Source organism: Tauraco erythrolophus, chromosome 5, assembly GCF_009769465.1.
Source record: "Tauraco erythrolophus isolate bTauEry1 chromosome 5, bTauEry1.pri, whole genome shotgun sequence".
Classification (NCBI taxonomy): Eukaryota; Metazoa; Chordata; class Aves; order Musophagiformes; family Musophagidae; genus Tauraco; species Tauraco erythrolophus.
Genome location: NC_141469.1, coordinates 37,871,057 through 37,896,856, shown reverse-complemented (window position 1 = coordinate 37,896,856; position 25,800 = coordinate 37,871,057). Strand labels below are relative to the sequence as shown.

General features: G+C 37.4%; 1 protein-coding gene across 3 annotated transcripts in view; it reads left to right on the top strand.

Annotated features, from left to right (window-relative positions):
* The window catches only part of TAPT1 (transmembrane anterior posterior transformation 1), a 50,146-nt gene extending 24,606 nt beyond the window's left edge, over positions 1–25,540 (top strand). For 2 of the 3 annotated variants that reach the window (XM_086611896.1, XM_086611895.1), the window contains 10 exons: positions 611–746; positions 1,627–1,724; positions 1,881–1,950; positions 11,227–11,307; positions 12,211–12,320; positions 13,936–13,995; positions 15,386–15,454; positions 16,934–17,010; positions 20,118–20,278; positions 23,914–25,540. In XM_086611896.1, the coding sequence (XP_086468022.1) occupies positions 611–746; positions 1,627–1,724; positions 1,881–1,950; positions 11,227–11,307; positions 12,211–12,320; positions 13,936–13,995; positions 15,386–15,454; positions 16,934–17,010; positions 20,118–20,278; positions 23,914–24,143 (1,092 nt within the window). In that variant the 3' untranslated portion in view covers positions 24,144–25,540. The remainder of the gene's footprint in view (positions 1–610; positions 747–1,626; positions 1,725–1,880; positions 1,951–11,226; positions 11,308–12,210; positions 12,321–13,935; positions 13,996–15,385; positions 15,455–16,933; positions 17,011–20,117; positions 20,279–23,913) is intronic. The other variant, XM_086611897.1, reaches the window with a different exon arrangement.
* The last annotated feature ends 260 nt before the right edge of the window (positions 25,541–25,800 follow it).

Genomic DNA, 25,800 nt, shown 5'->3' with positions numbered 1-25,800 from the left:
TTTTTCAGACTAATTTTCCCTTTGTGGCAGAATTTCTAGTCCCTCTTGATCACTTGCAGTTGTGGTATAGTACTTTTAATTTTGAATTCTGCTTTATGCAGAGATTTTTATTGAGTATATACTGTCTTCCAAGATGTAAGGAAACAGTACAGCCAGATCTAATTTCAGTCCTTTTTGTAACTATAAGCTGACGTTGTTCCATATCACACATTTGAAATTGGCTTTTCATTATTTTTCTCCTGTATTAAACCCAGAGGAGTGGGAAAATACATTTAGGATAGTTTAATGCAACATACATACTGCTTTTTCAAAGGCTGGAGTTTGAACTGTGCTTGGATGTGTTCCAAAGAAGCATCTAAGATAATACTACATGGTTATATATTGTAAATACTGTTGAAAAGGGGATAAAAATGAAAAGGGAAAGTAAGCTGCTGAGTATACAAAATGAACGATACCACAGTGAAATCCAGAGTGGAAATGGAATGAACAAGAGATGGAAAGTGATAAATATGTGAAACTTTTTTTAGGTTGAGCTGTTCTTACAGTGGCATATTCAAGTGTCGGAGAGAAAAATATTGCTTTAAGGCAGTAAAAAGTTCTTCTTGTTTAGGTGGCTGATCGTCTGTTTTCTTCATTTGGACAAGATATTTTGGATGCTCTTTATTGGACAGCTACAGAACCTAAGGAGAGAAAAAGAGCTCACAAAGGTGTGATTCCTCACTTCTTTTTGGCAGTGCTGTATGTCTGTATCCTTTTTCTTCAATAAATGGCAAAATTTTCTAAATTAAATCACGCAGTAATTACTCTGCATTTATTTTACTATTTATGTATAAAAATATAAAATTGATAGTATTTCTAAATCAGTGTTTTTACTTTCAAAGTAAGATTGCCAGTATTACAGGTTTTTAAAATGAATGAAAAAACCTTTTAACCTCCTTTAAAAAAACTCACCTTCATAAGGGTATACTACTGCAGTAGTAGACAACTTTTTTAACACTTAGTGTGTAGTAAAATGAAAAATAGTAATTGGATAGTTCATGGAAACTTTGATTTTTGATTTGTATTTGAGTACGTCGAGTCAGAGGGTCTTGAAGACAGTGGGGTTTTATTATTTAGTGGAACATTACAAACACCTAGCTTGAAAACATTTTCTTGAAATGAAGGGATAAACTCATGCATATTCAGGATGCAAGTGAGTTTATGTGAAATAACCTTGCAGTGAACTGATGAAAATGACCTGTAAAGAGATACGTAGTCCTATAGGTGTGTTGATGAATTTAGAATTCTTGTACTTTCCCCTGTTTTCTCTGAAATTTTTAGGCTAATTCTGAATCTTTCTTTATCTCAGATTTTTTTTCTTCAGGTTGTATTGCTGTTTCTCCTGACTAATGTCATAGGGCTTTTTTAGAACAAGAAAAATTAACATAATTATTACATACTACAAAGCACTGTGGGTACATTACCTAGGTTTAAGTACTGTCTTCCTGTAAATCTAGTTGACAGGGAGATAGAAACTTTTTTGTTAAACTTTGGAAACAAAACAAGAAATTTGAGTTTTGGGTGCTGTTCATTACTGTTGTGCAGAAAAATTGTTTCGAAATATGCTTCCTTAACCCTGCTATCTAGTCCTGCATGCTATTCTTATAATGGTTCAAGCAACAACCCTTAATGTGGCCTTCAACTCCCACAATAAATCACTGCTTACCATCATGATGTCGAATAATGTAAGTATGGAGCTTTATTATATAGCTACCATAATTTTTTTCAGCATCCTGTCTCTTTGTGTATCATATCTCTGTTTGCATATTATTTGATTGTCTGTTTCATTTATATCGGGTTTGTATCAATAAAAACTAACTAACTGTTTTTAAAAATTGCAGTTTGTTGAAATAAAAGGAAGTGTTTTCAAGAAATTTGAGAAGAACAATCTTTTCCAAATGTCAAATAGCGGTATGTATGGCTATGCTAATCAGGAGAAAATGTGAAGTGAGAGGCTGATGTTTTTAACTTATTCATTTATTTAATATTATTGTTAAAACAACTTTATCTTGGTAAATTTGAGTGTTCTGACTTTAATTCCTCATCTACCCTATTAGTGTTTGGTTCAGTAGGAGGCAACTGGGATTCCACTTCCAGGAACAGCTTTTCCTAAAATGACTATTTTTTATTTGAGGTGCTAAAACAACGTATTGGCTGTGCACTGAAGTTATTAAATACTAATTTTGGATTTAAGTTACGGTATTCAAAATATCCATTCTTTGAAGTCTCTGAAGTCTTCTGTGTTTTCAAAAAGTTGAGTTTGTAGTGTGCTGTGTTGACAGCAATCTCAGAATGCATGTTGTTTGGCAGTTGTCAGTACGAATCTTGAAATATTCCTCCTGCTTCCAAAGAATGTGATGATGAAGTAGCTGGCTTATGAAGGAGATACCAGAGATGACGGTAACTTTTGACAGGATAGTTAGGAAACACATTATGCTTCTGGCGCTTCTTAACTGTATTGCTGCTTAGTAGGAGATTTGGGAACTCTTGTTCAGTGTGTCTCATGAGGAAAAGCTGTTACAGGTGTCTTTTGATGGAGGTTCTTTCTAATACTAATATCAGCCATCTGAAATGTGTTGAGTATGTTTCAAAATTAATAGGAGAAATTGCACTTTAAGGTTGTAGTACAGCTTCTTTGCTTGTAATATTTTCTGATCTTTGAACACATTTGTTTGTTATTTTGTGCCTAAGACTTTTTTGGTCAAACCTATTTATACAGATAAGCAAACAGAATATGTTTTGTGTTTTTTCAGTCCAACTCCTTGTTTTTTTAAACCAGAGAACTCTAATATTCCATAGGTTAAAAAAAAACAATGTTAGTGCTTATTTAAAAACAGATGATTCAGATTTTTTTATAGAGAGTTAAGCTTTCAGCAGGCTTGCTTCAGGTTTTGAATTCTGGCTGTTGATGTGATTTTTGACTAATTCATCTGCAAACTAATAATATTACATGCAATATTAAATGACAATTGTTTTCTGATGCTTTGGATGAAAGACTATTTACATAAAATACGTATGATATATCTTAAGTACATAACAGAAAAATTAACACCTCACAGAAGTTCTTAAAAAACAAAGAAAATAATCTTCCCAGATGGGTTGATAAAGTGTTTATTCTCTGCTAATAATATGTATTTTTGGTTCCAAGATTTAAATACTTATTTTTTTAATTAAATGTATTAAACTCTACAGTGAGAATATCTAAGTGATGTTTATTAAAATATTGACATAAAACATAGTTGAGTTTTCTTAAATTTTCTTTCGTTAATCACAATACTTGCAGAAAATAGTTAAAAGTATGCACCTGGGTTTCCTACTGAAAGATGGGGTCTATTTCTTCATTTAAATGTTGAAATAAATGAGAGACTGCTATTAGAAATGTCTAGTAATTTCGTCAATAAAAAGCACCTGCAATAGTATGCTTGAAGAAACGTATATCAATATTTTATTGCTAGATATTATTATCGAAGACCCATAATAGCAATGTCAGGTCTCCTTTATCACTTGGTGGAAAAAGTGGTTCCATTCATTATACTGAATGGGGATGGAAGCAGGTGAGTACATACATGGAAGAGTGCACAAAGCAGGGTAATTTATTCCCTTTAAATAGATAACTTTTCCTGGAACACTTCACAGTATGGTTATAAATAGCAGTGTTTTTCTTCTCATAGAGAAATAGCATGATAGGTTTTTAGGAGAGATTTTCACCTCTTCTGAACTTGAACAGCTTCACTGCATCACAGCTTCAGTAAGGATGGATCAGTATTGCTTCCGTTCATGTATCCTGATAGCTTTGTTATCCTTTAAATGCTTTATTTCCTGCAGTTGAAGTGGTAGTGCCTCTTGCATTGGCATGCTGTGCCAATGCTATATCCTACCCTTGGAACTGAGGCTAGACTCATGCTGTGGACTGAGCTTTCAGTTAGCTTTTGGAGTGCCTTGTGCATCCTAGAACATGATATGCTTAAACTGCATGCCTAGACTGAACTAAACTGCCTCAATAAAGCACTAAGTATAGGTTCCCCCATATATTTCCCACCTTTCTTTCAGTTTCTTCCAGCTGTTTCTGGTCTTCAGTCTCTGCTGTAGGGCAAGAGTGGCAACAGTAGCTGATTAAGCTTAGACAGACTGAATGGATGGCCCCTTGCCCCACCTTTTCTGGGTCTCTGCTCAAAATATTACCGTTGTCTCAAATATATGGTTTTAATTCAGTGAAAAAGTACTGATTAGTACACAGAAGCTAAATATACTAATTCTTGTTGGGGGGGGGAGGGAAATAAGGTCAGTCTCATAGAGGCATCTGAGGAACTTGTCATGAATAGGTGAAACTTCCTTCTTATTTAACATGTTAATGGAAAGAAAAATATGAACTAGCACAAAAGCAAGATATCAATGACCTCAAGATTATTGTGATCAAGAGAAGTTGCTACAAATAGAATTCAAAAGCAAGTGATCTTGTAAATAGAAGCATGAAAACAGAAATGAACTATTTCAGTTGTACTAAGACGTGTCCTATATCATGCATTGAAATACCTTGCAGAGCTCTGATGCTACATAATAAGACACCAGGACATGAAGTGCCACCAAGCTTACCAGTTTAGATGTGGAAATCATTAAATCATTTTCACTTGGCATTATGCTCAGCACTGGCTTGTGGATAGCGAGCTGATGTGTGGCTGTACTATTTTTCCCAGTATTTCCAGTTCTGACTTACTGACTGAGTCAGTGATCCTTCTCACCTTTATATGGCCTGCTAATTCTTTAAAACTTCAGGACTAAAAGACCTGTGAATCATCTACGTAAAAACTGTTTGAACAGACCATGAAATACAGATTGGTTACACAGTTATCTAATAAACCAAACCTGTTATTTTTTAGGTGCAGGAGGTCAACAAAGATCTTAAGGTTTGTATACAGCTGCTTGAGATTGCAGCTGCAGAATCTGTGATTTCAACCATATCGGCTCCTGCAGCTTTGATTTGTCAGCTGCAGCAAAACTACTTTTGCATTTTTACTCTATTACTAAGGAACTTACGTACCCCCAAGCAATCTAAATACTGTGGCCATTGGAAAAGACCTCTATACAGAAGACATAAAACTTTATATTTGTTGTAGCAGAAAGAAATATTTCCCTAAATTTAAATAGTATATCTTCTTTTTGAAATAGATACCTGTAAGCTAATTTTGTAGAGTTCAGGATTAGTGAATGAGGAGACCAGAATTATAGAGAGAAGCTCTTTCATCATTGTTGAAAGCCTGGCATGCTGCCTTCCTTTGTGCTTTTAAATGTCTTACTTTAATTCCAAACTGTGCTTTAAGCTAGATTTTTCACAAAACGCCATTGTACCTCATATGAAGTAGTACATTAGGTGCAGTGTGTTAATGTTACTTGCTTCAGTTGGCTGTTTAGCCAGATTATTCTTTGTTTTTTAAATCTCTTACCTCAAAGATTTAACATACTTATTCTGAAGCTTTAGGAACTTCAATTTTTTTCTTTATAATTTCTTCCTTTTATTTTTCTTAATTCTGTGTTTTCTTCTGTGTTGCTGTTTTATCAGTCTCTTTGGCTTTGATCAAAATATTGAACAGCCTTTGTTTTTATCTTTGGTCTCTGGCATTCAGTCTGCTTTCTCATGTGTCTTTATTTTTTTTAATACCGTTGTTTTAATCCAGTTGTTCATTTTAAGGATGTGGGAATTGGGGACAGGAGTCCATATAAGATAGATCTGTGCCTCCTTGATTCCTTATTTAGTCTTTGATCCTTTCTTGTGCTCTGGTCACTTGTTAAGAGGTAATTATCACTAGAGCTACTTAGGATTTGCTGAAATGTAAACAGAAAGATCTTGTTTCACTTCTTACATGCAATGATTTATAACCAGCTTTTTATCTAAACATATAAACAGTGAAATTAACATGATCAAAATAATTTTTTCCTTCCTGATTGAGGATTCCTGCGTGATGTGTCATGGAATCTGGAAGGAAGTAACTAGGTGTTCTTGTTGTGGTTCAGCCCAGCTGGCAGCCAAGCTACCATGCTCGCTCACTCCTTCCCCCCTTCCATGGGGTGGAGAGGAGGAAAAAAAAGTAACAAAAGATAAGGACAGGAGGGGATCACCCACCAATCATGGCCCCCAGGCAAAACAGACTCAGCTTGGGGACAAATCAGTTTAATTATCAGTTACTTCATTGAGGATAAGGAGAAATAAAACCATATCTTAAAAACACCTTCCTCCCTTCTTCCCAGCTCTGTCTCCTCTCGCCAGCGGTGCAGAGTGACAGAGACTGGGGGTTTTGGGTCAATTGATCACGCGTTGTCTCTGCTGCTTCTTAAAAGGTCAGGACTCCTTACACTCTTCCCCTGCTCTGACCTGAGGTCCCTTCCCACAGGAGACAGTTCTCCACAAACTTCTCCAATGTGAGTCCTTCCTGCAGGATGCAATCCTTGCCCATCAGATTGTTCCAGGGCAGGCTTTCCCCATGGAGTCACAGCTTCTTAAGGTGCAGCCAACTGTTCCAGTGTGGGGTCCCTTCCCACAGGCTGCAGATGCAGCTCTGCTCCACTCTCAATCTCCAGCCCCATGGGGTCCTTACCCATGGAGACAATCCTCTACAAACTCCTTTGGGCACAAGCATCTCTGCTCCAGCGTGGGGTCCTCTTCCACAGGATGTGGGTGGATCTCTGCTCCACTGTTTCTTTCATGGGCTGCAGGGGGGCCGCCTGCCATCTCACCATGGGCTGCAGGGGAATCTCAGCTCCAGTACACCTCCTCCTGCTCCATCTTCACTGACCTTGGTGTCTGCATAGTTGTTTCTATCAGATCCCTCTCCTCTCTGCTGCAGCCGTGCTGGGCCTGACCTGCCAGGTGAACCTCAGCAGTCCTGGCAGAATGAACTCTGGGGCACTTTGGTGCTCTCCATGCTGTGCTGCTGCAGCCATCACCAGTCAAGTGATGGTGGCCCAGCGTCCCCCACCTCTCCCCTCTCTCTGCTGCCGGTCCCACATGGCACGGGTTCCTTTGTTCCTTTCTTAAATATGGCATTCGTAGAGGCGTTGATTGGCTCAGCCCTGGTCAGAGGCGGGTCTGACTAGGGTGGGCAGGGGCGAAACACGATTTCTCGCATCTCATTACAGGGACAATCTCTGCAGTCCTCCCCTGCTACCAAAACCCCACCACATAAACCCAGCACAGTTCTAAAGACTATTTGCTACTCAGTTGAATAGAAGTGCCACTTCTGGATGTCTGTTCTTGGGATCTCACTGCCCTCGTTGTTAGTTACCACTCCAAAGTACCTAAGTTATTCAGAGTTCAGGTCCTTCCTGAATGAGTTCAGTAGTCAGCTATTTGGTATGTTGGTAAATTAATTATGCTAGTCCATGCTGGATGCAGTGCTGTCCAAGGAACATCCTTTATCTCCAATTACATCCATTTCTGTAGTCTTTTACATGTTCTTTAAAAGCGATGATACCCTCTGACACAGGTGACAATTAAACTTTGAATCTCTGTTGCTATCAGTTCTTTAAACTGAATTCTGTATTTTCCAGAAGGATTTACAGAAGGGCAGAATGTGTTATTAATGTGTGGGTATAGAATTCCATTTGAATTGGAATGGCAAGGTTGATGTAAGTGGGGCAAAAGTATTCAAAATCTGATTTGGTTATGTGAAATCCTTTTTTGGGCTTTACTTCACAGAACCAATAGAAAAAAAAAAAGTACATCTTGCTTTTTTCCCCTATTGCCTTTGTGGCAGTATGTGCATTACTGGCTTTGAAACAAATATTTACCACCTCTATTCGTATGAGAACCCTAATAGGCACACGACTCATCTTCATGGAAGAAGGTGCGTTGTGGTTAGATTTTGACATGACAGCTAAATTCAGATGTACTGAGTCTTGAAATGTCTGATTCTTCCTTTCCCTTTTCTATATACTGAAATAGATATTTTAAAGGAATCTGAAAAGATTTAATCAGATGTAGTCATTTGCACCACCAGTGGATGCAAGGAAGCATGAGCAAGTTCAGTGTCATCTTTCAAAATAGTCTAAAGAGTGTGTATATGGGGAGTATGTAGTATGATGTGTGGCCAGGCTTCAGGGCCAGTCCTATTAAGAGCAGAGTTTAAGCATGGTATTAGAATGCAGTCTAAGTATGTGCTGACAAGAGACCAACCAGGAGATAAGTATATCTGAATTAGTGGTAGGTGTCAGTTCTTCTACACTTAGGAGTATAAATGGTGAGAAAGTAAACTTTTAATCATGTGCTAGTGGAGGCAGCTGGAGAGCATTTAAAACATCCTCAGCCTGCTGTTCTGACTGTCATTTAACCCTGTCTTATAATGGAAAAGGTTATTAAAGCTATACTGTATTCTAACTGAAAAAGTTAGTGATATACTTATCACCAGTACTTTGTGTGATATGTTTGAAACTGAGTTTAAATGGCTTATATCAATGTTATTAAGGGTTGTCATGATGGAGAATGAAGGAGAGATCCCTTTTTCTTCCCACTGTACTCTTCACCACGCTAAAGCACAATAGAGACATTTCCTTTTGCTAGTACCTGTGCTCTCTATAACTGAACACCAACACTGGTGGCTTGTCACTGTTTCTCCAGGTTCACAAATAAAGTAATTTACTTTCCTTTTGCTCTTCTTTAAGAGCATGATATCTGAAAGCATGAATCTAGGGATGTCGCCTCACTTGTTCTATAGTTCACCACATCATCTAAGAAGTGACAATACATGGTACAGGAAAATCCCCTCACCTGTTTAAAAAAAAAAAAAATACATGTACATGTGCAACATCAAATAAATTCATAATAAATGATGGAACATTATTGGTGCGTATTTTGCATTCTGAAATTTTAATTGTTATTTTGTTTTGGATATCCTGGAGCCTTTTTTGTCCTTGTCCATAAGGGTGAGAAATGAATTTCTGAATCATTTGAGTTCACTGTTGAAGCTGCTGTAAAATGCCCTTTCTCCCTTGCTTGCATCTCTGACAATCAGTTGATGAGAGGGATGAGGATGAAGAGCAGCCACACTCACTCCTCTCACTCAGAGCAGCCTTGAACAACTGTGGCAGCAGAGATAACAGATTAGAAGGCAGGCCAGAAAGAACAGGAAAAATAAGAAGAGGGGAAACAGGTGTCAGCCCATCATCCAGTCTCAGAAATTAGTGAGGGAAAAATCTTTATTATTATTACAGCATAAGAGGAAATTTAAGGCCAAAGATGTCCCTTCTCGATTTAATCATGTTGACTGGTGAGCTGACACGTACTGAGCAGGTAATAAATATCTAAAGGATTGACTCGAGACATGCTTTAATGTTTAGGCCTGAATTAAGGTCCTTACTTCCCACTTGAGAATTTCTATCTGTACAGGCCTCACTGGGATCTGAAGGTAGGATCTGAGTGTTGTCTTACACATTGCTGATCAATGATGGTTCAGGGCAGTGTGGAAGTATGCAATGTGGGAAATAAAAGATAAAACCTTTTTGAGATTTTGGGCAGAAGTCTGACTACTTTTAGCGACTACTTTCAAGTCGCTAATGAGTGTGATAGAGAATATAGATCAAGGAATGCTAGAGTGCGTATTAATCCACCAGGGAAGGTGCCAAGCGATATCTCATAGCTAGATTTGTCAGAAAATGATGTGTTGTGGTAATTTTGGCAGTATTTGGTGAATTCAGAAGCATAGAAGAACATACTTGCCTTGCTGGAGTGTTATCGTCAGGAAACCAAGAAATTAGGATCAGGACTTCACCTATGTCCTGTTTTTTCTGGTATTTAAATTTATTTTACTAAAGGATTTTCTTGGTTCTTTTCCTATACATGTGCCACTTGTTCTATTTTGGAAATTTGTGCTTCCTCTGACCCTTCCCCAGTCTATACTGAGAGACGAGTTTATGTACCCCAGAATGTGCCTTTTATATGTGTACATGCAATCTCATTCTTCTTGAATTTTGTGTGCTTTTTGTTCCCTCTCCTGGAGGAGATCTTTTGGTTTTGCTCCCTTCCTTCAGGCTTGCTCGTGTTTTGAAACCTCTTTTTAAAAATTAGATATTGTTGTACTAGAGTGTAGTAACCATTAGCATTGTCGTTTATCTGTAGTCAGAGGTGATGAAAGCTGCTGACACAAAGTCAAATATTTTCTTGGCCAGCTCAATCCTTGTGTGTTCTTCTGAACATTTTTATTTCTTGTGTCCTAAACCCAGTAAGTAGAACCCTACAGAATATTCAAGGTGCTTAAGGGAATGAACCCATTGGATTTAGAGACGACTCACCCACAAAGAAATTACTGTCACAGTTATTCACGGTGTAACAAGTGATAACAATATCTTCACTGATTTTCATAGTAGTTCTGTCTTCTAAAAAGACTTCTTCAAACTTGCTAATTTATGGTGACATTTCATTTTAGGTTTTACCCCATTTTTCAATAATACAGTTTCAGGGAGGTTTTTAGTATGTTAACAAATGTGATGCTTCCTGAAGCAAGCTGTATGGATCATTTCTAGAGATAGGGCACCAAAGGAGACAAAAAGATCTTGCCTAGTCTGGGAGGGCAAGTCATAGGACTCTCTCAAGTCGAACTGCTTTTGTGTTACAGATCTTATGGTTTTGATAACTGAGCTGATGTATCCTGCTGTTCTCTTTCAAGGTGCCAATGTGAAGGACTAGTACAAACCTAAATAAGATGTAATAATTGCATTGAAACACTACCCCCCTGCCCCCCTGCTACTGGACCCGGTATATAGCATTTTGGATATTCATGATCTGTAGAAAATGAAAATTGCCTTGCTAATAATTTGAAATGACAGACAGGTGTATTATCTCCATTTTTGCACTAGGAGGTGCTGGTTCTTTTTGAATCCCACAAGAAATGCACAGACTTTATCAAGAAAGATGACTTTTATTAATGTATTAGAAGAGGTGATAGCAAGTCACAACTTCAGTCTCTTCTGATGCTGGGAACCCTGAGGTGATGCAGCATTGGACAGACCTCCAGTCAGGCCACAGCATACTGCAGAGGTTTAGTTCTCAGCATCCCCTCCCCTCAAATCCGATGAAGTAATCTGTGGGAAAGATTGTCTAATCCAAGACCTAATAAATGTTAGAACCTCAGAATGAGTAGATACCTATGTATACAAATAAATGTCTCTTTGGAGTTGACAGCTTTTTTTTTTCTAAACTAGATATAAAGGAGAGGTTCACCACTTACGTGTTGCTACTAATTATATGCCTAAGAAATATGGAACAGTTCTCATGGAATCCAGGTGAGTAAGCTAGTAGAAAAATCAAATACAAAATGACAAATTCCTGTTCTATCATCAACTGTATCTCTTCTTTCATCAATCTGAAAGATAAGGGTAACTGGGACATTTAATTGAGCAATTTTAATTTGTCAGATACCTTAGATTCTCATTTTTCTATTTTTGGCTTTGCTGTAAGAGTGACTCTATCCCTTCTGCTAAAAGTATATGCTGTTATGCTACAAACGTGCATAGTTATGTTTCAAGTAGTGTCTTAAATTATTTCTTCCCAGCCCTTCCCTTTCCTTGGAGTATGTTGAGGATGAAGGATCCCCTAGATAGTTTTATTTTGTGGGGCTAGTGAGATTGAAATTTGATACAAGATTATGTAAAACTTTCCATTTATAATTTAATATTCATTATACTTAGAACCATAAGTTCTTAGAACCTTAGAATACCATATTGAATAAATATTGAGTAAAATTTGGATTTCATTTTGTTAAACTTTTGCTTTAATAATGTCGATCCCTGATCTGTGTGGTGTGTTTCACTTGAACGTTACCAGTCTACCTAAATTTTACCTTAAGCATCTAAAAGTGCAGGTGCTCTGTCTGTTCCTCATACATACTGAACACCTACTATCTAGTACATGGAAAGGTTGTCTTCCTAGTAGAGATAAAGCTTTGTGAAGTAAAGGCTTTAGAACCTGATCCTAATTGTGGTGTGATTGTATAGTACTCGTAAGTTTCTAGAACAGCAGTGGACTAAGTGGAAACTTGCACTCTACATGCTGAGAGGTGATGTAAAGTAACAGACTCTTCAGACTGTTACAGAGGATTTTTCACTGTTGAGTGGAAGTGTTATAATTTTTGTTTTGTATATTGACATCAAATTAAATGGCCTAACTTATTTCTTCCCAACCTTCAGATCACCTTTTGGTGTTATTCCCAGACGTTTGCATGGTGGTTGCTGCAGAAATTGCAGTGGATATTGTGAAGCATGCCTTTATAACAAAGTTCAATGACATCACAGCAGATGTAGGTATCCTATTTGGAATACTGAGTGCTATTTTAAGTTGTAGTTTATTTTGCTATTTTTTTAATATTAAAATTTATTCCAGTGTGCAAAATGTAAAAATTATTTTCATATATAGGATATCGTTTGGGGAAGCATGGTAATTTCCTGATATAATGTACTTCTGAGAATCTTTATCATGTGGAATAAACACCTCTGTTTCTAAATTAGTAGTTCCAGATCCATAAATTATTGAAAGTGTTGTGTAACAGTTCACATAATATCTACAATTCCCATAACTGGCAGATCGTTTTGTGAAATGAACACTAGTTAAATTGACAGAAGGTTACTTGTGCTACAGTCTAGACAGAGCTTGCACCTTTTCCTAGCAGAATGGATTGTAGGTTAAAGTTCAGAGTTTAGGAAAAACAGATCTTCTGATGCTGCTGAATCTCTGTTCTTGCACGTGTGTTAAAGGTGGAATCTGAAATCAGATTTTTTTTTTTCCACTGTCCCTGGTGCATGAATATGAAGCAGGTTATGTTAGTTTCCCACTTCTGAAATTTCTTAGGCCATGTATATATTATGCAGTCCTTCTTTTGAAGTAGTAGATGAGGTTACTTTTTGTGTGTTGCGGCATGATAACGTTGGCCATGTGTCTTGCGTGTTGTGTGAATTCAAATGCACTTGATAAATTTGTGGAGAGATCAGTTAGTGTTTTTTTTCCCTAGTAAACCCATTTTTCAGGAAATGAGATCAGAACTTGGAAGTGCTATCTTTTTCAGCATCTCTAAAGTAACTGCATTGTGCAGTGTAGAAACAAGTTTAATAGATGTACTTAATAAGCTCCCTTGCGCCAGAGGCATTTATGCATGTCCTACTTTCATCTAGAGAGTGTGGAAAAGAGCAGTAATGAAGTCATGATAGCCAAAAATGTAGCATGCTTCAGTGTGCTGAAACAGCTGGAGGATGGAGGTAGTGAGTGACAATTTTGCAAGGTTTGTTTAACAAACTTTGTATTTTTTGTGTGAAGTTCTGAAGATTTATTGTTGCACGGTCAGGCTTTTTCAGAAGACTTGAACGCCTGCAGTGCAAGTCGCCCTACCACTTAGCCTTAAAATTATCTTTCCTATCTTAGTATGCAGAGCTGTTCTAAAAAGAAGGAAAAGCTTCATTCGTCTTCTGATACAATTTGCTTTTTTCATGGGATCACTTGCTTAGTATATAAGTAAACTCTCTCATTTGTTTAATTTGATCCCAGTGCTACCTTTCATGTAGCTTAAAACAAATTACGAACTGTAGGAAAAAAGTAAACATTGTTTCTCTTACTTTGTGTTTCTGATGATCCTCAAATTCAGTAAATGCTTCATAAAGTTGCATTCAATTCCTAAAACATAGCACAGTGTTTGTTTGGGGTGTGTGTGTATATGTATATAAATGCAAGTTACTTTATTGCAGAAATATAGACTAATCTGTTGAAGGGTGCAATGTGACCTCAGAAAAACTGGCTTTGACTCCTTCAGCTTATGCATAAGTGCTTCTAATGTTTTTATAGAAATATTTTATGAATACCTCTGTTGCTTCTATAAAGTGTGATAACAAATTAATCACACATCCGATGTGCTGGATTTTTCCCAGGTCTACAGTGAATACAGAGCCAGTCTTGCATTTGACCTTGTTAGCAGTCGACAGAAAAATGTAAGCCTGAAAATAAAGGCATTTTCTTGTATTAACTAACAGAATTGCGGGGCTGGGGGTGGATTGGAACAAACACTTAAAGAAATACATAAAGAACTGTTATACTCCTACAGCATTGAAATTCTACTCTGCTCTTTTTATTAAGAAATAACAGGAATATCACCTTGTGATTTATATTCTTATTTTTATCCAGTTGTTCAGGTCAGTTTGGGCTTTATATAATATATTGTTGAGAAGCCTCTTCCAAATACACGTACAGTCAGGGGATGGTTGTAGCAACTTTGACGTTTGTGAGTTATATGGGAAGTAAGTAAGCTTAACAAGATGTTCTTGAGATAATTTGGAATTACTGTTCTTTTAGCTCTGTTTTAACTGTGTTGGATCAAAATACAATATTGATTAGGAATTTATATTATTTCTTCACAGGCAGCATGCACAGACGTATAGGGATGTTTGTACCATGCATGTTACTGTTGTGGCATGGGTATTTACAGAATGTACAGGCTGCTTGTGTTTTTCATTAGTACTGAGTACTGTTTTTTGGGACACTATTTACAGCACACCTTTCCTGGATTAGTCTCTTAACTATTAGTGAGTGCTCTAACTCTTAAATGAACTTTATTGTAATAATTTATGGCATTTTCTTGGGAATATTTAATAGCTATTACTAGGAATGCAGTAGTTATATCTCATAAAGAAGTTGGATACCTTCAATTAAAAATAATGATTAATAATTTGCTAATTTAAAAAACAGTTTATTCGTTCTGAATACGTCGTTACTTTTCCTAAGGATCCTCTGCGGAAAATGAGTGCCTATGATGCTACCTAAATTTGGGATAACGTTCAGTACTGCATGAAAGCTGTCGTGCAAAGCAGTTGTGTTTTGAGAGCTCAAATGTAAACGTATTTTCAAAATTATTTTGACACAGTTTTCCTGAGGCTAATTATAGATGTTTGTAGAATGATTTAAAATTGCTAGTGTGGTGAATAATAGTGGGAGTTTTATTCCTGTTACGGGTTTTTCTGTACAGTATTTAAGGATCAAAGTCAAATTAATACTAAAAGGTCTCTAAGCTGGTAATAATGTGCAGATGAAATATCATTGTGCGTTTGAATTCAGTGTCCTAATTGCTCTTGATTTAGAGATTTGTATTATATTCCAGTTGCTCTTGATTTAGAGCACTGAAGCTAATCTCACTGGTCATGGTAGTATTACATTTTTGTCTGAGAGTACAGCTATCTGAATTTCAATTTCAAAATATGAATAGGTACACTTTATACCACTGTAGTGTTTGTTAAGAGATTGACTCTTATCTAGAGGGTGTGCCACACTAAAAGAAGCTCATTCCCTTGCATAAATAGTTCATTATTCTTCCTCTTTTTTTGCTAGGCATATACAGATTATAGTGATTCGGTTTCCAGAAGAATGGGTTTTATTCCTCTTCCACTGGCTGTTTTAGTAAGTTGAATCTTTCCTATCAATTTTCTGTCAATTAGGTTTCACTTTGAGAATATGTGCTTGTGAGATGGCTGGCTCGTTTTGAGGTTTTCAGGATGAAATGATCACGTTAAGTAACTGCAATAATGCTGCAAGTTTGAGTTAGCATTCAATATAACCTATATCACATGCTAATTGTGACTTCACGAATGTGTTACTGTTTATCAGACTTTCGTAGAAAATCAAATGCATATTAATTTTGTAGAATTTATAAGCACTTGAATTGTAGTGTAAACTACATCTATGCTTATTAAACATTTATTCATTTTGGCAATTATCCTGTTCATTCATTTGGAATAGTCAAAGCAGCTGGTTGCCAGAAGGTTAGCAGTAGTGCACTAGGATTTTTAGTTTTTTCATAGAAGTTCTTGTGATAGTCCCTGTAATAGTATGCTTAATGAGTAAGTTTTCTTTTATGTGGGCACTGAGCTTCTGAGCTGTTGTAGAATACATGATTCTGAAATAGTTGACCCTGTTACATGGACATGCTGCTATAAAATGAATCACTTTATTATTGGAATTGTGTCCACATGAGGTCTGTTCTGAATTAACTGTTGCAGAATGTTTTCTGTAAAAAGGTGTTCAGACTTTCCCCATACGCACATGTATACTGGCGGTAGTTGTAATACTGTGAATGTGTCCTTGCTTTGCCAGCAAAGATACTAATCATCGTTTTCCTAGAAGAATGTCAATATGAATTAACTTTTAAATGCAATATTCTCCTGTGGAGATGAGGAAAATAACTATTGACAGGCTTTGCCTAGTTTTTATCTAGGATTTAAAAAATAAACCAAACACAACAACCAAAAACCAGAACAACTATGATCATAATCATGATTTCTTTTATAACTAAGCAAAGTACAGCAGTGAGAATTCAATTGAAATGTTTTTTTCAAGTTGTCTTCTGATATGAATACCAATAGGTTTAAAACAAACTGAAGCTCTTTGCTAACTTGGAACCGTAACTGTGAAATACTGGATTAAAACAGATTTCAGAATTGTTTATTACTGAAACTTGGAATTCATGTGCCTAGTCCACAAAGCAACTTTAAATTCAAAATGTTAGTGTAGTGCAGAACACTATTTACTGCATCAGTATCTCTTGACATTTTCCTCAAAAATTAACTCAGCTTCCAGCCCTTGACTTTTGGGGAGGTTTTTTTCTCTTGTTATTTTACTTATAAGTCAGTGGTGAAGGAAGCGTTATCAGACTGTAGTTTCGGCAAAGTTGCAACTAGATGCTACTATAATACTTACTCAAACCAAAATCTTGGATAGTTAATGCTACCAAGGGGAACAGTAGAATAAATTTATATTAATGCAAATGTTTTTAGTTTGGTCTTGAATTTGCCAAATAAGAAATGTCTGTTAAAAATACTCCATTAATAATTGTGTGCTATATATTTTAACTTAACTATTCAACTTTTATCCTTAAAACAGCTCATGAGAGTCGTAACAAGCTCAATAAAAGTACAAGGAGTCTTAGGTTATGTTTGTGTTGTGCTGTTCTACTGTGGGTGAGTAAATGGACGCAATTCAAAAGTATTTACCGTTATTTGATCAGATACGTGAACAAAGCTTGTGTTGATACTTTTAGGTATAAGTGTAAACACAGTTTATGTTCAGTAGAACATAATAATATAATATATATATTATATATATATAATATATATTATATTATATATAATAATATATATATTATATATAATATAATGTCCTATGGCAATTTGTTTTCCAAAACCGATCCTTTCACTGCCAAGTCAGTTTATAATTGTGTTGTCCTTAACTTCTCACCAGTCAATACGTACTTTTGAGATGTGTTTAGTTGTACATTAAATCCAATCTAGTTTGCGGGTCTTAAGGCATTTGCTGTAGACTATATGAGGATGACCAGTTTCTAGGGAAGCTGCCTACTGAACTGTGTCAGCGTTTTTTGTCTCAGTACTGATTGATATTGGAGTCCTCCTAAAATTGACCATAAAGAATTAGATGATTCAAATTGCTGCAGCACAGAGAGCCAGCCTACAGTATTGTGGGAATATATCTTCCAGTGCCCTACCACGTTGTTTTTGCAACTGAAGGTAGCAAGACTTGGGGAAGTAAAAGACTTCTAGGTCTGGGGCAGTGGTTCAGCAGATACACTGGAAGAGAGGAGGCTGCTGTTTTACAATGCCTTATGAAAAGAATGGAATTACTGCATGTTTTTATGGATAGATAAGACTCTTTCCTCTAATCTGACTTTGATCTGAAAAAAAAAAGCTGAACTTGTCCTGAAGTGTCTAGTCCATGTTGGGTGTAGACGCACCTCCCTTTAGTGTTGGATAACTGGGACTTTGAGATATTGCATATAGACCAAATATTAAAATGTTAGTCATACTTTGATTTCTTCCCCGGTGTACGTGCTGTGCCCTCTCTCTCTCTTCCTAAAGCCAGCTCTATGTCGTTGAAAGCACCAGCCCCTGATCATCACATTCAAGCTGTGGTTTACCAAGCTTAGCACCTTCATTCTGCTCAGTGGTTTTTCCTTTTTCCCAATATATGTAATATTTCCCTACATTTACCATTCCACTGCTGCAGCCCTGTCCTGGATTTTTCCCTGTATCTGTGGCTTGGAGGATGGGAAGGCAGGAAGAAGTAATGTGGTTAGCATGAAGAATTAAATGCTGCCCTTCGAAGGCAAAGGTCACAAGAGTAAATACATTTTGGTTTATTTTGTCCTTATTGAAAAGTTAGAACAGATTTTTTACTTCTGCCATGATCTCAGGTTTGAAGCTAACTCACCTCTTGCATCTTTCAAGTAATTTGTGTTCTGAACATAAATTTCAGCTTTTCATCAGATTATTATAGCATAGATACACGAGAAACTGTGATAAAATCCGAAACAGTTAATAGGGCAAAGGATTGAGACTATAATGTGGAGGACATGGTTTTGTATTGATATATAACAACTGTAATACTGTAAGTTATACTATTAAAGAGTCTTGCCCAGCATATGAAACCTGAGTTTTGTTTTTCTAGGATTTTGAACAACTCTAAAGCTTACATTGTTGTTTGAAATTTGAGCGTGAGGTGGACTGACAGAAAAGAATACAAGGAGAATTGCTAGAAAATCTGCATAATTTTCCATGAGAAGCCGGAACTGATACAGTAAAGTGTTGATTTGTGGCCTTTTCAACTTTTGATCTCATTAAATCAAAGTCAAATCATGCTGTAAACACAGACTGTCTCAAAACAAGAGCGTGTTACCTAAAAAAGCGTAGGAAAATACACCTCTAAAACTTACTAAAAGCAGAGGAGAGCTTCTCAACAATCCGAAACAAAATCTGTCCCGATAACCTAATAAAAGTGTAGAGAGTCAGGGCTTTCAGCTTGCATAAAATGATATCTTCTTTGTGGTTGCTTGGATACTAAAATGTCACTTTCTTCTGAATACTGAAAGTGATCTGCTCTACTCTGCTTATTCTTCCATTTCTCTAAACTTTTTCTACAAGTAAATGTATTGCATAAAATTCCCTTAAAAATGTAGTGTACTGTTTTTCTGTTTGACAAGTTCTGATTACATTAATGCAGTGAGAGATAGTGAAGCTGCTGCTGAACTGTGCTTGGGTCACTTTATGATTAAGCAGTTAGACTCCCTCCATGGATCTCTGAATGTTCACTTCAAGTTGTCTTTTTCAACTTAGTGATGTACATAAACAGATTTTCAGAGAGTGGAGGATGAATTTAGAGTCTGCATTCGGTTCACTTTTGTTACATATGTTGCTTTGCATAGAGAGTATTTATATTCAGCCTACAGAGAACAGATCACTATTTCCTTGTTCTGTAGTGAGCCTTCACCTGCTTCCTTTCTGCTTTCATCTCTGGAGTGGACATTGGTCTGCCTGTCATGTAATGCTAGTAATAGAACTTACATTTTACAAAGCTCATTTGAGTTGTAAATCTAAAAGCACTTGATGGTAGATGAGACCTTCTTGTTGTTCAAATGGGAAGACAGATATAAAAGGGTCTTCAGTGATTTGCTGAAATTTGTCCTGCAAATGAGTGATAATACAAAGGGAATCTGCCACCAGCTGGACTGTGCTAGGATGGTAATGCAGTGCTGCCTCTTTGATTTGTTGAGTTTTATGGACTGTCTTTTGTGATGTGAAAAAGAACTTTTTATGATTAGCCTGTAACTTGTGAAAGCTAGATATTTGCTTTCTTGAGGTTCAAAGTCCGCTAGTGATCCTTGGCTGGGCACAATTAAAGGTACAGTTTTAACAGCAGTGCGTTTAATTTAGACTTGCACGGTTGAGGGCCCTTTTTAGTTCTGTGTTTAAATATTTGATGTATTAAATGGCTGCTTAACTGTCCTTTTAGTCCTTGTGTTAAAACTTGATGTTTTTTTCTAGATGCCTTCGGAAAAAAAATAAAAATAAAAAAAAGCCTTGAATCTGAAACATTGTTAGGAAAAGGAAATTACCTTTTGATCTTGCTATTGAAGGGATTTAAGTATTAACTAATCCTTCCAAGACAGCAGTAACCATATGCAATTATTTTCATATGAATAATTGCTGTATGAATAATGTGCAATTATTTTAATATGCTAATGCAAATATGTAAATAAGTCCTTTTATTTTTTCAGGTTAATATCTTTAAAAGTCCTTAACAGTGTTGTATTGCTGGGGAAGTCATGTCAATATGTAAAGGAGGCAAAAATGGAGGAGAAATTATTCAACCCTGTTTTCACTGCCACTCCAGGTAAGCCGGCTGGCAAACAGCAAAGCATGTTTAAATCGTCCCAAGGTAAGGCTAACTGCCTTGTTTTGTTTTCAACTGTAATGAAAAATGCTCTCAGACTAAATTTAATATTAAACCAGATAAATGACAGTGCTGCACAGTATCCCTGTTGCTGGACCTTAATTGTACCATATCATAGCTGTGAACAGAAGTCTGTAAATGTAATAGAATTTATTGCTTTTAGTTCATGCATCGTCTTTTGATTATAGCTACTCATCTATCTGATAAAACCCCACATTGATGTGTGGAGGTGATAGGACATCAGAACAGTAGCACGCTTTTTTTTGAAATTCATAGTCATAGAATGGGTCAGATTGGAAGGGATGTTTTAAAGATCATCTAGTCCAACCTCCTGCCATGTCACTACACAAATAAATAAATATTTACTTATCATCTCTGGCAGTGCTGAAGTTTAATAAAGAAAGCAATCTATGCATTTCTTATGGAAATTAATGTAAAACATGGCACACGATAGGTATACTTGTAGTTGTCAGGAACACGTTAATGAAAAGCTTTATGAAATCCAAATAGGAATTTCAGCTGGTCTCTGCTTGCTTTGCCTCAAGTCTGTGCAGCCTGGTTTTCTCACATAGGTCCTCAGCATTAGGGGTTAATATGTAATTGGAATGGGGCATTATTATATTCTTGTGACACAGAAACAGAGACCTTTGTTCTTCCAGTCAACTGAACTGAATTGCATGTCTTCCTCTGTGAGGGGCTCAGAGAGAACCCTCGAGAGCTTAACAGTGAGGCTTTTATTGTGTTCACTCTATTGCTTGCCAAAGACTTGAACAACTCGAAATGTAAGGTGCTTATTAGTCGTCGTAGTGTCTTGCCAGCAATAGTAGAGTTAAGAATTTGTCAATGTTTCAGTCATAAATCTCTGTATCTCACCTGTGTCAAATGACATCAGGCAGAAACTTGGTGCAGACATTTATTTTTAAATAGCTTAAATTCGTAGAGTTGCTTTAGTTTCGTTATGAAAGAATAACATGAATTGGTCTGAATGTCTTTTGCTTTTCATTAGATGAGTATTGTAATGATAACGTTTTAATTAAACATTTAGTACTAGGCTTGGATATGAGACTTAAGTCATATTTAGATTGACCCTTAAACTTACAGTAAATAAATCCTGAAGAGTATTTTTAGCTGAAGCAGCAGCAGTTTTACCAGGCGTGTCAGCAAATGAAAAGATTTTGATTGAAAAGTAGCAACTTCTTCACTTCCACCGATGATGGAAAAAGCTCAAATTTTTTTACAGTTTTCTGAGATTTTTAACTTTTAACAGCTCTTTATTTACTAGAAACCTCAATTATGTGAAAGAATTATTTTACCTTCCCCAGCTTCTGTGTGTTTGCATTATTACTACTGGGCTCTGCAATATCAGTTAATCCCTATGCCCCACTTATCAGGTTTTTTTCAATAGTCTCTCAACCCATCTCTTCCTAGAATGAGGATGAGGGAATTAATCTGGTCTACTTTCTATCAGCTTCTAATGTAAGTTAATTTATTTTCCTAAGAGTTTCCACCTTGTCCACAGAAACAGTTTAAAATTTTGAAGGATAAAATTGTATACTTGCTCTTGAAGGATGGAAGTTCTGATTACTGGCAATCAATCAGCGTTCTCTGGAAGCTGCTGGGTTAGAAAATACCTTTGTAATGAAGTTCTACAATTAGCATTACTTATATCCTTTCTTGATGCAAGTTTAGTATGATGCAAGTGTAGTACATTTGGCTTGCATCAGACTGTAGAGAGTAATCCATGTACCTTCCAGTAGTAGATGGTATACTGTGAAGAGATGCTGTACAGAAAGAAGTTTTTGTAGTAATTTCGACAGTGCTGCCATTCTGACAAATAATGTTCCCCTGGGCTGGTCTGTGGTACTCTCCACATTAGTCAGATTTTTTCAGATTGCTTTAGAAGCAATAACTTAGTCTTTATGAGGAGACAATAAATAAGAAAAATTTATTTGCTTGTCATTTGTTTATGTATTTTAATTCTTTAAATGTTTTAGCAAAATGTGGAAACAATACATGGATATTAATTACAAATATCTTAGGTTAATGGAGCCAGTGTTCAATTGCAGTGAAGTAAGAGGCAGGAATAAAAACAGACATCTTTAATAGAACTGCTTTAGGAGTCAGCTACTACTGCGTGTAGCAGTGCATGAGTCATTAGCTATCCCTAGAGAAGCCAGGTTTATTGTACTTATGTAGAGCATTAGGCACCTCTAATTCCCACTAGAGAGATTTCTTTTCTTCATTTCAGTGGAAAATATTTGTGTGATTCACACAATGACTGTCAAAAATCTTTTTGCCTAAGCCAAAAAAAAAAAAATCAAAACCAAAAGAATGCAGTGTATGTCGTAACATCTGCTGCATATGCTCTTCCTTGTTATCTGAACTTCCATTGAATTCATTTTCTATCCTTTTACCAAATTAGAAAAGGAAATCTCTTATGGTAAAACTAAGAGGAGGTAGTAGATTAGTAGTGGCTTCCACAAAGCATTCATCTGTTGCTTCTGCTTGTCACGTTATGACACAGGGTCAGGTCAACAGAGATCAGGGAGCAATTTGACCAGTCTACCGGCTTCCCAAGAAAGACGAGACCCTTGTACCCAACCCGTCTGCCCGCCTTGGGCAGCCCGCTAAGTTGGAGGGTGTTAGCCTTACTTATTCAGGGACCTCACGGGCAGCACAATGAGCCGAACCCCTTATATTCTCTATATCTATTATGGAGTTTCTTGGAACTTATATTTATATATGTGATAAATTTTATTACATATGCTCGTGACAGGATACAGATTTGAAGATAGCCGGTGATAGGGACTGATTGCGAAAACAGATTTGATTTGGAATAATATAAAACTAGAACTGAGCAGTGATAATACTCAATAGCTAGCAAGATGTTAGTAAATGCGCGTAACACAGAGCTCTCACCCAATAGGCATCTCTGTCGGGGGAGAAGAGAGATCCAGCCAGTGGACTGATCGCAAACATTTCGATGGCGGGCTTCTCCCTAACATCCTCCTTCTCTTTTGCCATTTTATACTATTTCTTTACTTTTCGGTGGAGCTTGAGTGACTTTAGTCATACCTACTTTTGCGCAGCCCAGAGGGCGGGTAGCTTTTGAGGTGGAGGTGTATTTTGGTATTATATTGACGTTATAATGAGCACAGTTCAGCTTCAGAACATGATTTCACCATCATTGCTGAGGCAGTAGTTGTGATCCATCTTCCTTGATAGTAAATATGTGGTTATCTTCGCCGGACGTTCTTTATCCATGGTAACAGAGATGAGCCATGGTACCTCTGTACCACTCTGTTCCCCACATTATGGATGTTGCACATTCCGTCCGACTAGATGCAGGCCTTGTCTGTTCCAAGTGCGTCTGTTCCTGGGAGCAGCAACTGTGTCTTATCTCAAGACTGCTCTAATATTACAGCTCATGTTAAGACGTAAGCTGAACTTTGGGGGACAATATTCTCCCATTCCCCCCCAGTTTGTTATTTTTCCACACCGCTGATTTCATACAGCACAGTTTTTCAGGACAGCTTTGGATGAATCTATATGTTATAGATGCATCAGTATGTCTGTGTTAAATTCCTTATTATCATTGTAATTGTCTTCTGTTCCAACAGGAATTTCCACAGATGAAAATGGATCTACATCAGTTACCAATCAACCTGTGCATCAGAAGGAGAATACACCGTCTCTACTTCTAACAAGCAATTCTGATCAATTTCTGACAACTCCTGATGGAGAAGAAAAAGATATAAGCCAAGACAGTTCAGAATTAAAACACAGGTCTTCAAAGAAGGACTTGTTGGAGATAGACAGGTTCACTATTTGTGGAAACAGAATTGACTAAGATTTTTTTTTTTATCAATGTGCTAAGGATACTGAGCTGTTGGGACAGCAGATGCTATCAGAATGGACAGTTGCCAAAAAAGGCACATAAATATTTATTTAAAAACTTATATTATTAATGGCAATAAATATGAATTTCTTTCTACAAGTAACTTGGCTTGGTATCTGGTCAGGTCAAGTGAGTGATCTTTAACTTGCGTCTTGGAAAATGTGGTGGATCGTGAGTCTCTAGCCTGGTGGCAGAGCTGCAGTATCAGTTTTCTAGAAAATAGACTGAGAAAAAAGCAGAATCACAGAATGTTAGGGATTGGAAGGGACCTCAAAGGATCATCTAGTCCAATCTTCCTGGCGGAGCAGGACCACCTAGATAGGATCACACAAGAATGCATCCAGGCGGGTTTTGAACATCTCCAGAGAAGGAGACTCCACAACCTTCCTGGGCAGCCTGTTCCAGTGTTCTGTTACCCTTACTGGGAAAAAGTTCTTCCTCATGTATAAGCGGAACCTCCTATGTTCCAGCTTATATCCATTTCCCCTTGTCCTATCATTGGATGCCACTGAGAAGAGCTTGGCTCCATCCTCATGACAGTTACCCTTTACATATTTATAACCATTAATGAGGTCCCCCCTCAGTCTCCTCTTCTCCAAGCTAGAGAGACCCAGCTCCTTCAGCCTTTCCTCATAAGGGAGATGATTCGCTCCCTTAATCATCTTTGTGGCCCTGTGCTGGACTCTCTCAAGCAGTTCCTTGTCCTTCTTGAACTGAGGGGCCCAGAACTGGACACAATATTCCATATGTGGCCTCACCAGGGCAGAGTAGAGGGGGAGGAGAACTTCTCTTGACCTACTAACCACACCCCTTCTAAGACACCCCAGGATGCCGTTGGCCTTCTTGGCCACAAGGGCACATTGCTGGCTCATGGTCATCCTGCTGTCCACCAGGACCCCCAGGTCCCTTTCTCCTGTGCTGTTCCCCAACAGTTCAGTCCACAACTTGTACTGGTACCTGGAGTTGTTCTTACCCAAATGCAAGACTCTACACTTGCCCTTGTTATATTTTGTTGAATTTCTCTCCACCCAACTCTCCAGCCTGTCCAGGTCTGTCTGAATGGCAGCACAGCCTTCTGGTGTGTCAGCCACTCCTCCCAGTTTAGTGTCATCAGCAAACTTGCTGACCATGCACTCTATTCCCTCATCCAAGTCATTGATGAATATGTTGAACAATACTGGTGCCAGTACTGACTTTTGAGGGACTCCACTGGATACAGGCCTCCAACTGGATTCTGTCCCATTGACCACTACTCTCAGGATTCTATGCTTCAGCCAGTTCACAATCCACCTCACTACCCGATCATCCAGACCACACTTCCTCAGTTTAGCTGTGAGGGTGCTGTGGGAGACTGTCAAATGCTTTACTGAAGTCAAGATAGACCACATCCACTGCTCTACCATCATCCACCCACGGGGTGACGTCCTCGTAAAAGGCTATCAGGTTCATCAAGCAGGACTTCCCCTTAGTGAAGCCATGTTGACTGCCCCTAATGACCTTTAATCCTTGATATGCCTAGAGACAGTGCCAAGGATAAGTTGTTCCATTATCTTTCCAGGGATGGAGGCGAGGCTGACCGGTCTATAGTTACCTGGGTCTTCCTTCTTGC